Genomic DNA, 16,698 nt, shown 5'->3' on the forward strand with positions numbered 1-16,698 from the left:
TGCTTGTTTATCGTTAGATCGTATAGCTTTTCATATATTTTTCAAGTTTTATAGTTTTTACTTTTCGTTTTCGTAGGCCATTAGTTAGATAAATGAGAGGTTAATTATGTTACCCTCGTAAAATAAAGATTTTTTAAAAAAGTAAATAAATTACTTCGAAGTTGCGCGCAAAATAAGTTTAAAGTTGCATCGGTGGAAAAATGGTGAGATTTTCCTCGCAAGAGATAACGCATCATGTTTCCGCGCCTTTATGTAAATCACCACGTGTTTAAGCAGGGAGGTGTGATTAAGAGGTAAGAAGCCTTTTGTTAATCAAATCCTAGGTACTGCTTGAAGTCCTATTCGTTATTCCTCATGTCCTATATCTCCCACACACGTCCCTGGTTCAAGGGATTACACCACAAATTTGTTAAGAATTGAACCATATCCCAACAACAACGATCAAGATACAACAGCGCCTTCTCCGCTTCTCTTTGCCTGTCATCCGTTTTCCCGTGAGTCAGTTTATCTATGTCTATCCTCTTACCAGATAAACGCCTTTTTTTCTCCGCCTATCGAGACCCCTCGAACTAATAGACCTCCTCGGCTCTGGAGCGCTCGAGCGTAATGTTGTCCCATTTCAGACCAAGTGTCATTCCCTTGACAATAATATTCTTTGTTTGAGTTGTATCCATATTAATGTATCTTCTCATGTGCAACCGAGCGCAAACCTTAAACGAAGAAATGATTCTCTAGGGAAGGACACGTGGTCTGAAATGGGAAAACATTACGTCAGAGCCGAGGAGGTCTATTCTGGAGTACAAAACAAGATAATTTCCTTCTTTTGGGGATTGCAATCTTTTCTGATGTTATTATTTTTCATTGTTTTGATCCCCAGGTAGGTATTTAGTGCAAGGGACCTATAGAAGGGTTTTATTATCCCCATCTTGAAACTACTGTTGCGCGATAGCCTGACTTGTACTTCTCACCTGAAAGTCCATCCGAGTCTGCAGGCAAAAGATCTCTGGCTTGAAAGAGATACACGCGGAGCTGATACTTATGGGGACCTGACAAAAAATGACGTGAATTAAATCGTACGCTTCAATAGAGAAAGCACAAAAAGGCCTTGAGTTAGCATTAAGTATCATGTCGTTTTCTAATCGGTCCCCTTCACAGTTACCGGCGCCATCTTGAAAGGTAGCCGTGCCTTTGCATCGAATCGAGACGAATGGTGAGCTTGCAGTGATAGAGACATGTGTTGAAATATGTCCAAGGTGTTAAAAAGGTTTCTATCAAGCTCACCGTTCGTCTCGCTTCGATGCAAAGCCACGACTACCTTTCAAGATGGCGCAGGAAACTCTCAAAGGGACTATTGTTATGGGAGAAGGAAGTAAAGCTGGTCCAGTAAAATTATAACAGGCGAGGCGACATTTGACTGCGACCCTTCGCTGAGTGTAAACCCCTTCCTGAGAATGGGTACCTTGGGGCTCATTCCCCTGACCACGAGGTTTAGCCTTTTCACTCGACGGCAAAAGGTTTTTAAAGTGAAAAAACTTACTGTCAAACACAATCATCATCCTCGGTACATCAGTACTGTCTGCTTTTTCTTTTTTCTTTTTTCCTCCTTCAGGCTTTGAACAAAGCAAAATCAGTCGTCAAACTCCTTCAATCTGATAGATGTTATTTCATCAGTGGTAAGGTCATAAATTCTAACTTTAGTAAAAAAAAAAAAATATCGGTTCCATTAAACACTTGACACGGTTAAACGGAATGCAATGTTTGTCTGAGTCTTAAAGCTGCTTTTAGAATCTGTGCGTTGCTTTATCGTACGTGATCTGATTTGCGAGTACCTCTGCAGTAGCGTCGATACCAGTGCGCCTGAAAATAGCAGGAGCAGTTGGATCCTCTTGAATCATTCTCCTGTGCCATCTTCTCCTTCGTACTAAATCCGCCTTGCGCTCTTTGCTGCGGAACTGCAGTTTGAATGCAGTCGCATACTCCCATCCACCTTCTTCCAGCAGGTCAGATATTTCCTGTGGGAAAACATTCATGTAGAAACTCAATAGTCCCCTTCACAGTTCCCTACGCCATCTTGAAAGGTAGCCGTGCCTTTGCATCGAAGCGAGACGAACGGTGAGCTTGCAATGATAGAGACCTTTTTTTAACACCTTGGACAATTATTTACAAGTCTCTATCATTGCAAGCTCACCGTTCGTCTCGCTTCAATGCAAAGGCACGGCTACCTTTCAAGATGGCGCAGGGAACTGTTAAAGGGACTATTGCAAAAATGTGATTTCATTTTTAGGCTTCTAGTTTGTGCTGTAGCTTACTTAGTAGTATGCAAAACATTTTGGCGATGGCATGAAGATAAAAAGAATTTCAAGGAGTACCAAAGATTTAAACAACAAGGGCTCCTTACCTCTTCATCATCTCTAGGCGCATGTGATTGGATCATTCTCCTGTTCCTAACGAGTCTTCGTCGCCTGTATAGATGGTAGGTTTTCTCAACAGGTATATATGAACCAGCATCAGGTTGGACGCTGTATTCCCAACCTAAACGCCCCAAGTGAACGAATGAATAAACGAGCTAACGGTTGATTGGGTTAGTAGGTGGATGAACGAGGAACGGAGGTAGTGCTTGGGTGTGGCAAGAAGGGAGGAAGAGAGAAAGTAAGTGAAGAAGAGGGAGAGGAAGGTAGAAAAGGAGTGAGCTAGGATTACCATTTTCATCGACAGCTCTGTTACAATCCACAGTCCATTTCATGGTCCATTCCCAGTCTTCCGGACATTCAATCTCGTTTGGGCCATGAGTCGCGTTACCATACTTTAGAAAACGAGAATAAAAAATGAAGTATGGGCAAAACGTTATTGGTAATTGGTCAAATAACAAGTAAGGAGCTGAGCTTGAGAAGTTCTAGGAGGGGCTATGAAAAGAAAATAACGGGGGCTAGAATTTTTTAAACCCAATGGGGTAGAGTGCAAACAATTAATCCGTGAAACACTAATTACTAAATACTACAAAATAGTGCTAATTAAACAATAGAAAACAATGGAATTTCCATGAAATTGTGCTATTTAGTATTACTAAAGTTTCACGGTTATATTGTTTGCACTCTATTCCAGCCTACTATCTTAGTTCAACACAGTTTTTTTCCACTTTTCTCCACAATCTTGCCATAAGCTTTACACTCTTTTTCACGACTAACTCAATTAAACTGTTAGACATCTCAAAAAAAAAAACAGACCCCCTTGCTATTTTAAGACCCACTAAAAATCACAGCCTAAGTTTCCCACCTGTACAAAAGTCGCTCAAATAGAGGCTTTGGACCATCGGGTGATGTCAACCATGACAGGAGGCACGACAATAGAGTCTTTTACCCCAACCCCTAGTAAATTTAATTTTTTCTCATGTAAATCAGACCTCCTGTCATGGCCGCCATCACGTGATGCTGCAGTACAAGACTATTATAATGACATACATTATCGGTCCACGGCACTGAAGCAGGTCCCCAAGTATCACCAGGCAAACGAGACTCAGATTCAAACACATCGTCAAGATATGACTTGTGTCCTGTGTCAGGTTCGAAGGTAAGACTGCAAGTAATATCAAACATATCAACACTACATTCAAGACAAATGCAAATTTGATTGAAGATAAAGCTTGTAGGCCAAAGACCCTAACGTTAATGACGTATCATATCTAAACTAACATACAGTCCTTTGACTAAACGTTGTCGTTGATCGGATCATCCCTACGCACCTAGACCGAAAAGGATAACGGGTAAATTAGCATGAATATTTAATTGTTCTCTATCAGTCGGTGACAATCGCACAATGGAGAGCAAAATGCACATTTGTCTTCGCGTTTTACGCAAGGAAAACAAGAGCCGTTTGACATCATCTTCCATCAAGGATGTCCCAAATATCGACAACGTGCCGGAGGTAAAAGATTATCTGCTTGAGCGCTGTCCAGACGAGTTATCGCCGGCTACAGATAGTAGCTTCGAAATAGGTTATTTTCGGGGCAAGAGAATATGAATTCTATAATATTCTATAATATTCTATAACAATATTCTCTTGTTTGGGGATAAGAGCCAAAAATGTAGTATTTCCAGTCCAGTACAACTTGCTCAAGATGTGTTAGATAACATATGCGGCAGCTAGTAACTGTGAATTAATTATCCCCATGATCCTGTTCGGTCTAGGCGCGTAGGGATGAAGCCGATCAAACGACAACGTTTAGTCAAAGGACTGTATATTCAAAGGTTAAAACTCCTTTGGCTTATAGCTGAACCAAATTTGAAGCCGTATGAACTTTTATCCACGCGGGTGGTGAAGATAAACGAATAAAAAAGGGAGATAAGACTGGGACAAGAAAAAATATTTTTTATGTTTCTCTAAATTTTGAGTGCGCACTGTTCTCAATTCGTTTCGTCTTAGGCATAAAACAGTTATTGAGAAAAATGAGTGTAGTTTTGGGAAAATATATAAAGGCGCACTTGATTATAATTTCACATTTTTAATCAATGCTTTTTAAAGGTTATGGTTTAAAGAATTATGACCTAACTGGAAAAGTTAGTTTTTACCTTAGTTCGGGATTGACAAACCAGTCACCATCCCATCGCCATCCCCGGGGAAGGACGAAGTTTTCCTTTAGAAGTTTCACCTGGAACACGAAGAAAGACAATGAATGATACAGGATCTTCATATGAGAGCATTTGAATATAGCAAAGACGGGTTATGGTATAGAGCCTGTGAATACTGACCGTCCCTTCAGCATCTGACCAGGCAGGTCTTGTTAGTCCTTTAGTCGTCCATTTGCCAAGAAACCTCGCCATGTTCTCATACTAAAGAATACAAAAACACAGCAGTCAATGCATGCTTAAAATTGGAAATAAAAAGATGGAAATACAAAAGAAATGCCAAAAAAGTCCCAACAAGGAAACGTGTGATTTCTTTTGTAATTTCGCATCCACGATACTTTTGAGGGTCAATCAAGGGGTCGTCAAAAATCACGTGACTTATATCCACTAATCACGTGAACAGATAATTATCAAAGGGTATTCAACTATCACGTGATTAGTCACTTGTGAATGGATATCTAAACCACGTGTTAAGTGCCCTCTGACAAGATATGTTCGATAACTGACCACGAGTCCTGCATCTGAACAGCACGTGATCAGCACGTGCAAAGGGATCATATCACCCACGTGATTTTTCAACGAGAATACTGAGGAGTATCCAATCAGTATCTCATACTAGAGTATGTGATATATAATGAGCATCCAATAATTATTTTTTATGTAACATGTAGATCAATTTGTCAAACTAACCGTCTCAGCAAACACGCAGAAATCTCCTTCTGTGTCTGATCTGTTGGTCCAGGATTCCTGATCCTTCTCCAGCCCCAACCAAAGGATGACAGATATCTGACAAGGGATTTCTGGATGGTCCTCGATATCAAACTGCTTCTCTCCAGGATACTAATAGGGGAACAACATTAAGGATAAAGTCAAAACACTTTTTTCCCATTTCAAGCTACGTGTCATTCTCTAGAGTATCATTTCTTTGTTTAACGGTTGCACATGAGAAGACTCATGAATATGGATGCAACCAAAGAATCTTATTCTTAGAAAATGGGCCAGGCAACCTTTGCGTACTCGAAAGATGTATTCGATTGACGGTGGTCTAACGCTCATCATTAACTGTCAGATAGACAGACAGACAGAGAGACACAGACTGATTAAATGCCCAGTGGCATAGCAAGCCCCCCCCCCCCCCCCCCAAACTTTTTTTACCGAACCTGTGGATATGGCGGGAAACACTAAAGATGGAATGAGTACACGTGTTTGTCGGCGGGGAAAAATTGCGTTTACCCCCACCCCCATGATCGAAACCTCGTTAAGCGCCTGTGACTGTCGCATCAGCAGATAGCAATGAAAGCAGTGGCAACTCCTGTACTACACCAATGCATTTAGTTCTCATCATTAGCTAACAGTTTTACTGCATACCTTCATGAAAATGTTTTGTACTTTTCCACAATTCTTTCCACTTGCTTTATCAAAGCTAGAGTAGAGGATCTCGTTTGCGGGAACCCTGTAGTATGCGACTCTCTTGCTACCGCTCAGCATCCATATGATCACATCAGGCATGCTGTTCTGTGGCTAAAACGAGCAGTAACATAACCCTAGTAATTCAGGTTCACACCAGATACAATAGGTACATTTTCGTTTTCTTGTGCTTAAGTTCGAAAAACACTTCCAGTTGTAAATAAGTTTGGTCACTTCACAAGCACGGGGCAAAGCTAGCACGAGAGTGTAAGGGAAGGTAAGTTAAGGTGATAAGGGTTTGTAAACAGGGCAGATTCAGGATAAAGTGAGGAATAAGGCTGTACCCAAAGTGTGCACGGCCCGGTTGTACGAAAAATGGATAGCGCTATCCCCCGACGCCAGGATAAATCTTATCTATGGATAAATGTATTGGATAACAGCTTCGACTTATCCACTGGATAAGGATTTATCCGCCGGATAGCGCTATCCACTCTTCGTGCAACCGGGCCCAGGATATTAAGTACGGAACACTGTCTTATGATTGTCTTACCTCTATAGTTAATCTCTCGAGTCTTTGATGAAATCCTTCGATTTCAGATAATGCTTCGTTAATATCAGTAGCACTCTCTCGTAGTTTTAACGCAGCTTCTCCGATCGCTTTCTATCCATGCAAATAGAGAAGAGATAATAGTGAGAAATGATGAGGTGGAAAATCATAGTATAGTAGTGATAAATTATGCGTTCGGTGTATGTAATGAAATAGCTAGAGAGAATAAGAGAAAAATATCAAATGCCCTTGGAGGGAATCGAACCCACGTCTTCGGTATTCTAGTCCGATGTGTTAACCACTACACTTTATAAGGACCAACCACGCTGGTAACGCAGCCGGAACATGAAATGTAGGGTACTCGTGAGGATCCCAGAGCGATAATTTTTTTTGGAAAATCAGATGAACAAAAAGTTGAAAGGAAATGAAAGGGAATGAAGAAAATGAACTAGTTACCTTTTCTTTTTCTCTCATGTTGTACCTCTTCATGTCTAGCCCGTTGACGTTAGGTATTGTGTTATTTACTTCCGGGAGTGGCTTCCTACAGGAGATTAAACACATGATATTGAAGTTTCATGTGATGTAAGCGTTTTTCATTTATGCGCAAAACTGTGTTCAAGGTATGAAAACTTCTAGGGAGTCAAAGGGATGGGGAAAAGTTCTTACTCACCCCCTCCCCCTACACACACGCGACTTTATGAATCTCAGAGTAAAGACTTCCAGTAGATCAGTAGCAAGTAAACCAGGAATTAAATTTAGAAAGTCATTGCGCGTGCAACCTCCAATTGGCGTAAAACGAGCTGCCATCCATAAATATTCCCAATATTCTCCAACTCTTTATGAAGCGTTATATACTCTGTATACTTGCAAATCATTAGCCCCTCATTTGCACCAAGCCTTCCTCTTCTAAATAATTACTAGTCCTTAAAGACTCTGTACCTGCAATCTAAGATCAAGTCTTCAAGAAGCTCCATGACTAGAGCGGCCAGTTCTCCTGTCGACAAGTTATCTTTCATACCAATCTTCACTCTGGCGATATTGTCCTCCTGGAAAAGTAATTCATTTCAATTCATTTACACAGTCAAAAATTTCGAGGGGAGAGGGGAGTAAGGGACAGAAGCCGAAGTACAATCAACTCACCAAGTTCTCCACCATGTGTTTCAAGATGTTCATAGTATACAATGGGGGATGGGTGGTGGGGGTGGCATGGGATAGACTTGGGGAGCACACCACCAACTTACCAATCTCACTGAAAGCGGCTGTGGGGAAGACTAACCACCAACTTATCAAGCTCTCCATAATGTGTTTCAAGATGCTCATAGTATACAATGGGGGATGGGGGGTGGGGGTGGCATGGGATAGACTGGGGGAGCACACCACCAACTTACCAATCTCACTGAAAGCGGCTGTGGGGAAGACTAACCACCAACTTACCAAGCTCTCCATAACATGTTTCAAGATGTTCATAGTATACAATGGGGGAGGGGAGTGGGGGTGGCATGGGATAGACTGGGGGAGCACACCACCAACTTACCAATCTCTCCACCATGTGTTTTAAGATGTTCATAGTATACAATGGGAGCGGAGGGCGTGGGGGTGGGGAGGGCATGGGATAGACTGAGGGAGCACACCACCAACTTACCAATCTCTCCACCATGTGTTTTAAGATGTTCATAGTATACAATCTAAAAGAAATGTCCTCCCAATGACTATCCACAGAACAACAAGGTTTGTTCCTTCCCCACGGAAGAAAATAGTAATAGCATCCATCGAATATTGCATTAGTAGCAGGAGTAGATGAAGACGAGGGAGCCACTGATTGGTCGAGACGGTTACCATAGTTACCTATACAAGCAAAAAGAGTTTTATGCAATAGAACCCTTACAGTATGTCGGAATGTAGCTCGGTATTAAGGCGAGGACAGACGGTGCAACATTGCACGCAACAAATTTGAATCGGGGTGACACACGTTGTGTCAGCCTGATATGCTAAGAAATTTGGTCAGCGGTTATAAATTTAATGCAAGCTAACTGGCTGGAAATTTCAAAATGTTGCACGCAATGTTGCCGCCCTTTTTAAACGATGAAAGTTGTTGCGCGCAATGTTGCAAGAGTAGAGTGCGATTCAACTTCAGATTTGTTGCATGCAACGTTGCGTGCAACAAGTTTGGGGTAGACACACGCTGCAACAGTCCTGTTGCGTGCAATGTTGCACCGTGTGTCCGTATCTTTAGAGGACATTACAATAGGTTTCCAGTCCTCATGAGATTGGAATTCTTTTGTCTTGTCCTCCAAATTGAGCTGCTTTTACGTCACATGCCAGGGAGCTATTGGACTTCTATAGATCAATTAACAGCGTCCAACCTCCCTTTCCAATCTCCCACAATACAAACAAACAAATTGTTCTTGTTAGAGCCCCTCGCCACAGGAACTCCGCCTGTTGAAATATTTTCATGCGCATGCCCTGATGATTTCTTGCTGTCAACGTCTTATCAGGGTTTGGTGCGTTCTTCAACATTTGCAACAAGTTTCATAACATGAGTTTCAGGTCCAAGGGGAGGGGGAGGGGGAGGGGAGGAGAGGAATGGCGTTCATGATGGTTTCTTAAAAACCAATATATCTAGGATTAAAATAACAATAGCCTCGAGATAGGACTTCCAAACAATTAAGCAAACACTAACCCTAACAAAAATGGCTTTTTTACTTTGAAACGATCAAGAAGCACTAGGTTCCGAATGGTAGTAATTTAAAGTTATGTTTCTTACCTATGGAGATTTCGAACTGTATGGGGATGTCCTTACAAGCAATCATTGTAGCTTCAAGAAAACAGCCGAACAGTTTGTATTTGCGACGACGAAGATAAGGCTGAAAGATAGCAGAAGAATTGATGGGTAAATAGATGGGATCAACGGATATGGGTACGATAAATGGAAGAATAAAGGAAGGGAAGAAAGGCTGGATGGATGGATGGATGAATGGATGGATGGATGGAAGGAAGGATGGATGGATGGATGGACGGATGGATGGATGGATGGATGGATGGATGGATGGATGGATGGATGGATGGATGGATGGATGGATGGATGGAAGGATGGATGGATGGATGGATGGATGGATGGATGGACGGACGGATGGATGGATGGAAGGATGGATGGATGGAAGGATAAATGGAATCGCCATTCTCCATGTTTCTAACCTGTACGAGAACAATGTCACTATCTTCCAAGTCCTCTACTCCAGTGTTCATTTCCCCACTTGATTTTGTCTGAAGTTCGACTAACGTTCTTCCACGATAAGCAACACCTTCATGCTGTAATCAAACACAACTGAAATCATCTCTCAACTTACTTTACGCTGATTTTTCTTGATTTAGGCAAACCAGTACAGAAGCCGAAAAAAACAAAAAAACAAAAAAAAAACAGCGCAATTTAAGAATACAGCACTATTTATAGTTCCTCGACCTACATTGCCTTCGTTGAGGTATTCAAGCTCGTCCCCTACAGTTGAAAATTCTCTTGTTGAGCCGTAGAGATTGACGAAGCAAGGACCAAATGTAGGTAAAAACCCTGCAAGGATACATTAGACGTGTGTTCGCAACAATGAGAATTACAGATTAAATCATATATTCGTACATGTTCCTTCACCGGAAAAAGCTCTTCGGGTAAATGGAGGTCCTTCTACGCAAAGTGCTCACCCGGGAAGGGGGAAAATGCGTGTCTTTCCAACTCCTTTCCTACGCCAATATCAAAGAAATGTGAGAGCGCCGGACCCAACTGTAAATCGATCCCCTCAGTACTCTTCTGAACTGCGCACTTGCTTGTGATAGTTTTCAGTGGCCTTGTATTCTTTGTGCGACGCATGCGCAGTTACACTAATGATGGTATGCTACACAAGGACAAAAGATGACCTTAATTCATATTAACAGATAAGGGTGAATGTTGTTAGCTCTCATCTAAGCTATAAAAAGGTGCATTCTAGTCTAGCTTGTTGGGTAGAAATGGTACCAAACGCGGCCAATGGCAAACGAAAATATTCGTACCCAAGGTTTAGACCAGAATACACACACCACGTTTGCAATATCTCAGGAGATGCCAATGACCTTGCCTGGAAAAGGGACAACTGAAAATCAAGAATTTACGTCGTTAAACGTTTAATACCTTCTGTATCGCCCTCTCCAGAGATTTCAGAAAGAGGAAGGTATGTTGTTCCTATAACATCATCAGGAGACATCTTATCCCTTCAAGAAAATATAGCAAAGTAAATTAGCATTTTTAAATAAACAATGGCTTTTTATCTGCTGGTGGCATAAATATTTATGAACATTTTTTCTGTGAATAGTAGCTTTTACAGTTCCCAGTTCCATCGAAGCGAGACGAATTGTGAGCTTGCAATAATAGATATGTGAATAATTGTCCAAGGTGTTAAAAAAGGTCTCTATCATTGCAAGCTCACCGTTCGTCTCGCTTCGACGCAAAGGCAAGTCTACCTTTCGAGATGGCGCAGGGCACTGTGAAAGGGAAGTCCTATAGAGCAGATGCATGTTACGTCATCGCCGCCATCTTGGTTGACGATAACAAAGCATTCCTCATTAGCTTCTCTTGTTAGATCAACCAAGATGGCGGCTGTTTCGATTTTATTCATATCTCAAGGGATTTTGAGTCACACGGTTGCACACAAGAGGACAGTCCTATTGTATTTATGACCTTAGTTCTGTCATTTTCTTACCAATCCCATAACTGTAGCTTGATTTTCTCGCACATTGAAGGCATCTTATTTGATTCAAAACATGGATATGAATTAGTATATAATGTAGCCTGCGTAGCGGCCCTCAATAATCATGGGTTGGGATCCCCCCTGCTTTACAGTCCCCTCCGAATCCTAACCCCATGATTATCGAGGGGCGTGACGCAGGCTATATGTGCTTTTATGCGGCATTTTAGAATTCTCTACTTTCACATCCCCATAATGCCTTGCGTCATTGGGGGGTAACTAATCAAAAATCTGTCCCAAATTCAAAGGTTTCTTAATTGAATTTATACTATACCTGCTTTTATCTGTACAATACTGATTATCAGTTTATTCCAAGTTATTTTTGCGTGTACAGATCATCAAGAGTTTTGGTCTTACAGAAAATGTATTGACTTACGAAAAAATGTTTAAAATTTACCTTAAACGTCTTCAAGCTTTTATCTTTTTCTGTTTTTTTACTTCTTCATTTTATTTTTGAAAACCAAACAAGGTATTTTCAACATTGTCTGATTAGCCTTCAGCAAAATAAGTGGGTTTTTACCCTCTGGTTGCCCCCCAAAGACGCAAGGCATTATGGGGATGTGAAAGTAGACAATACATGGACATTCACGATGGTTACATTATCTTCACACACTCACGGAGTGTCATTATCCTATGATAAATATGATTCAATGAGAACTGTATTTCCAATTCGTTTTTACCTGGAAACGCACGGATAATTCTTGGTTGAACTCAGGATTGTCGTCACTTTCAATGTATTTTGTTTTACACTAAAATTTAAAGTATTACTGATTAAATTTAAAGTGCTACTACGACGAAAATTGCTCAAACTTGGATTCAGCTGAAACTTCCTAAGAATACTCTTTAAAGGTCCAATAATCACTGTATGAAGTGTTTTCTCGATATTCAGGACGAAAGTATGATATTTTTACGATTATTTTTTGGAGTCTGTGACGTCATACACTCAACATCGAACATCGCTCCATACATTTCTTTGTAGTTTATGATCAAAATATCAGTAGTAAAGGGAGAAAGAAATACCCAAACACCCCAAAATATAAATTATAGTCACAAGTAATGTGAAATAAGCACATTAGCCACCCTTTGGGCTTCATAGGAATAAAATAAATTAAGGATTTATATACAAAGAAATATGTGTAGCAATGTTTGATGTTGAGTGTATGACGTCACAGACTCCAAAAAATAATCGTAAAAATATCATACTTTCGTCCTGAATATCGAGAAAACACTTCATACAGTGATTATTGGACCTTTAAAGAGTATTCTTAGGAAGTTTCAGCTGAATCCAAGTTTGAGCGATTTTCATCATAGTAGCACTTTAACTTCGAACGTCGTTATCAACGTGGTGTATATCTCTTTGGCTTCAATGCTTTTTTGGTTACAAATCCTTCAGTTTGGAATTATTGATGGGTTGCAAGCATTCCCAAGAGAGTCAAAAGACAAAAGCATGGCGGCCATTGTGGTACCGTTAACAATGGATGCTAATGAGAAATCTTTTGTTAAATGGCAAATGTTAAATGCAATCGAAGAATTAAGGGTACCAGGGGATCTTCGCGACCAATGTTCACTAAAAACGTCATAGCGCACTAACTATTTATCTAATGGCTCTAAAAGTATATATTTTCTTGATGCTGAGTAAACACAGATTTCAACCATGAGAATTATTTTTTGATCAATCCAATCAGTTTTTTTAAGATTACGAGTTTTATAATTTCCAAGACGTTCCTGGAACGCCGGATTTCAATCGATTTCGCTTTAACTTTGCAGATATATTACGACCAATATCTCATCTCAAATCTCATTCCCTTTACATCGCATATATGTTAATCAGACTGTGAATTGGGTGGGCTTTGCGCATTTAGACCCCCTCTTCCATCACATGCACCACCTTAGTAGAATTTTCGGCAAATTATCATTAACACAAGACAAGTCAAGACAAAGCTTGTACCTGTTTTCCAGCAAAGGTCATCATTACATAGGGATCAACTAAGGCTTTGGATTTCTACAACCATAAAACGAGAAAAAAATTGATGTTTGTTTGTTCGTTGTCTGATTACAAACAGCAAATGCGTTATTTATTGAGAATGTTTTGAATTGCTCACCTCGCCAATGTTAAACACTTTCTTTAGATTTTCCGTGAATGCGGAATCCACTGTTGCATGACAAAGAAAAATAGTTTAACAACAGCGTATAGCTTTGTAGATTTTTTTTAGATGAATTTGAAATCATTCCACAATGCCTTGAAACACATGATATCAAGTGGTCAAACTCACTCAAGTTGTAAAATAGATATACTATCACATTGTCAAACTCACTCTGTGGGATGTCCTCAGCCCTGAAGACTTTAAGACAGAAAGCTGCTGGCCTGAGCATGACGCCCGCAGGCTGAAGCATATTCCTGATAAAACATAACAAAAAACGTCATTAGAAAAAGTGGCTAGCTTAGGAAATCATGTTCATGGGGGAAAATGTCTCTTACTCTTCCATATCGTCTTCATCATCCTCGTTGGAAACCTCCGGAATTTCCTTGATGGAAAAAAATAGATGCAATTAACCAAAGTCATTAATCATATTAATTAAATGGGTAAAAGGATAGATGGATGGATGGATGGATCAAAACTACTTTATCTATACTTACTGGTGCTTCGTCACCCGGTCCCAAAACCATGATAGTCACCTTCAAGTATCCCTGTGGAAAAAAAATTAAAACATCGCACATATTATGCTGAAGACTGATCAAAGGGCATTGCAGGTGCAAAAATATATATTTAAGAAACAAGCACAAAGAACAAAATTCGAATATGTGACACCAAACCTCTCGATTATCTGAACGCGAGAAAATAACTCAGAATGAACTGAAAATCAGTATCGTACAGGTAATAACAGGTATTAGTGTACACTCGATTGAAGAACGTTTTATTTGTTAACTTGCATGAGAAAGACTTGCATGAGAAAGACTTGCAGGAGAAAGACTTGCATGAGAAAGAATTGCATAAGAAAGACTTGCATAAGAAAGACTTGCATGAGAAAGACTTGCATAAGAAAGACTTGCATAAGAAAGACTTGCATGACAAAGACTTGCATAAGAAAGACTTGCATGACAAAGACTTGCACGAGAAAGATTTCCATGACGAAGACTTGCATGACAAAGACTTGCATTACAAAGACTTGCATGACAAAGACTTGCATGACAAAGTCTTGCATAAGAAAGACTTGCATGAGAAAGACTTCATGGACTTCTGTCAAAACCCTTCTTACCTTTACTCCACCCATGATGTCTTCGGGATCAGTTAGCAAAAGCCAACGTCGAATGATGGTATGATCTGTTTGTACAATACATCAATCATTATTAATTTGCTCACACACAGAACATCAATTTCTTAAGTATTCTATGGCTTATATTTTTTTGGAAGCATAACGTTTTGGGGAAACCGAAATATCTATGCAAAGCACAGGAATTCCGACCCATCAAAAAATTATATTTCACAATCACCACTCCCCGTAAGGGGGCTCTTCCGTGAGGTTCCCTCCACACGCACTAACATTACATGGCTCGAAAGGTTTTCCCATTCCATTCAAAAGCGCTGAACTGAGTTGATATTACTTGAAAGGGTAGATGGTACAGAGGAGCGAGGGGGGAGAAGAGGGGAGATGGGACTGAGGAGCGAGGAGGGAGAAGAGGGGAGATGGGACTGAGGAGCGAGGGGCGAGAAGAGGGGAGATGGTACTGAGGAGCGAGGGAGGAGAAGAGGGGAGATGGGACTGGGAGTGAGGGGGAGGAGAGGGGAGATGACATTGAGGAGCGAGGGGAAGGAAGAAGGAGATGGGAGGAGCGAGAGGGGAGGGGACTCCATAGATTATTTTTGCACCCTCTAGGGAAAAAGATGATGATTTTCTATAGTATACGTTTTACCTTTTTGATCATAGAAGAACCCTACGTCAATCTGTGAATAAAACAGTTCAAATTACCAAATTGACATCAGATTTTTATGTGTCTGTCCTCTTATTGACAATAAATTGCGTCATCACATTGTCAAAGTAGTGTGGATCCGCATACTACTTTTTCAATAAGAGGACAGACACATAAAAATTTGATGACAATTTGTTTTTTACAATAACAAAAACGATAAAAACTTCTCATTTTTAGCGATCAAAACAACCAACGGAAAGAGCGCGCGCTCGTTTACGTCAGCTTTATCTGCCTGCCCTCTTATTGATGATAAAAAATAACCAATCAGCGCGTGAGAAATTTGTAAGTTATTGTAAAACGCGTTATAAATACCAGTGTTTGGTATGTAAATTATGATGGTTTACGAATGCGGTATCATCGCGCGCAAAAGCAAGCCGCAGACGCGGAGCATCTTAGCCAATCGAATACTCACAGAAAACGTCCCAATAAGTGAATCAAATCTCAGCTTCCTTGAATTCAAAACCTAATAATTCAAACAAAAAATTCGCAAAATGAAAAAAAAGGTACGTTTAGAGCATTTTAATAATAAGTCCTCGTGGTAACCGTGGGTAAAAGGATCAAAAAGAAAGGAAATTTAGAGCTTCTATGGTAACAGAAGAAATATACGCACATATATATATTTATAAAATAACTGTTATGAATGTCGCGTTCTGATTGGTTTGGAGCGCATGCTTTATGAGAGCACATTGCACGCGCGCGCACTTTCAGTTGCGTCATTCCTATTTATTATTGTTATTTGTATTTTATAAAAGATATAAAGAACTTGCTTGCTGTGTCGTGTGCTGTCATAAAGCACTTGGGGATTGGCAGAACACTCGAGAAGTGTCGAGAAGCACTCCGCTACGCGTCGTGCTTCTCCTAACACTTCTCTCATGTTCTGCCAACCCCCGCGTACTTTATGACAGCACACAGCACGCGCGCGCGTTTTCTATTTCTTCAATATATATTTATTATATAGTCTGGATAGTACACGGGTGCTGATTGGTCGAAGACTGTGCTTTATTAGTGAACAGAGCACAGTGCTTACGTCGTCCGCGCGCTTGAAGTATTGTTAGATCCTTCGATCGTCTTTCTTTTCGTGTAAATTAATTCAATACCGAAAAAAATTACTAGCTATATAATAAAACGAATAAACCAGCTTTTTCGCGTGCTCCATTCCGTAATAAAGCACTTAGGAAGCGTCGTAAGCGCCCAAGAAGTGTTATACTTCTTTCGCTTTCGGCACTTCCTGCGTGCTTTATTACTGAACGGAGCACGGAAAAAGCTGGTTTCTTTGTTAAATAAAACCAAAGCGTTTAAGTAATGGTACTTCACCATGGTAACGGGTGCTATCCTCGTGTCTGAGCAGAATGTTTGTCTCATGACAGGGCACGACAAACAAAG

At 40.5% G+C, this 16,698-nt stretch overlaps 1 protein-coding gene across 2 annotated transcripts in view; it reads right to left on the reverse strand.

The window, feature by feature from the left end:
• LOC116287042 (myoferlin) overlaps positions 1-16,698 on the reverse strand; it is a 65,728-nt gene that overhangs the window by 44,171 nt on the left and 4,859 nt on the right. Inside the window, exons 6-33 of one of the 2 annotated variants that reach the window (XM_031693685.2) lie at positions 15,728-15,778; positions 15,259-15,289; positions 14,604-14,668; positions 13,984-14,034; positions 13,825-13,871; positions 13,661-13,743; positions 13,448-13,497; positions 13,294-13,347; positions 12,026-12,094; positions 11,301-11,344; positions 10,733-10,812; positions 10,041-10,141; positions 9,772-9,885; positions 9,341-9,440; positions 8,219-8,421; positions 7,516-7,622; positions 7,033-7,117; positions 6,580-6,690; positions 5,991-6,143; positions 5,313-5,462; positions 4,746-4,826; positions 4,566-4,645; positions 3,459-3,573; positions 2,701-2,803; positions 2,399-2,532; positions 1,830-2,012; positions 1,538-1,610; positions 969-1,046 (exon numbers count right to left, since the gene is read on the reverse strand). In XM_031693685.2, the coding sequence (XP_031549545.2) occupies positions 969-1,046; positions 1,538-1,610; positions 1,830-2,012; positions 2,399-2,532; positions 2,701-2,803; positions 3,459-3,573; positions 4,566-4,645; positions 4,746-4,826; positions 5,313-5,462; positions 5,991-6,143; positions 6,580-6,690; positions 7,033-7,117; positions 7,516-7,622; positions 8,219-8,421; positions 9,341-9,440; positions 9,772-9,885; positions 10,041-10,141; positions 10,733-10,812; positions 11,301-11,344; positions 12,026-12,094; positions 13,294-13,347; positions 13,448-13,497; positions 13,661-13,743; positions 13,825-13,871; positions 13,984-14,034; positions 14,604-14,668; positions 15,259-15,289; positions 15,728-15,778 (2,596 nt within the window). Of the gene's footprint in view, positions 1-968; positions 1,047-1,537; positions 1,611-1,829; positions 2,013-2,398; positions 2,533-2,700; positions 2,804-3,458; positions 3,574-4,565; positions 4,646-4,745; positions 4,827-5,312; positions 5,463-5,990; positions 6,144-6,579; positions 6,691-7,032; positions 7,118-7,515; positions 7,623-8,110; positions 8,148-8,218; positions 8,422-9,340; positions 9,441-9,771; positions 9,886-10,040; positions 10,142-10,732; positions 10,813-11,300; positions 11,345-12,025; positions 12,095-13,293; positions 13,348-13,447; positions 13,498-13,660; positions 13,744-13,824; positions 13,872-13,983; positions 14,035-14,603; positions 14,669-15,258; positions 15,290-15,727; positions 15,779-16,698 lie in introns of those variants that run through there. The other variant, XM_089028563.1, reaches the window with a different exon arrangement.

Source organism: Actinia tenebrosa, unplaced genomic scaffold (assembly GCF_029948245.1).
Source record: "Actinia tenebrosa isolate PJP-AT-01 unplaced genomic scaffold, QUT_ActTen_1.0 PGA_scaffold12__29_contigs__length_12842862, whole genome shotgun sequence".
In the NCBI taxonomy this organism is placed as follows: Eukaryota; Metazoa; Cnidaria; class Anthozoa; order Actiniaria; family Actiniidae; genus Actinia; species Actinia tenebrosa.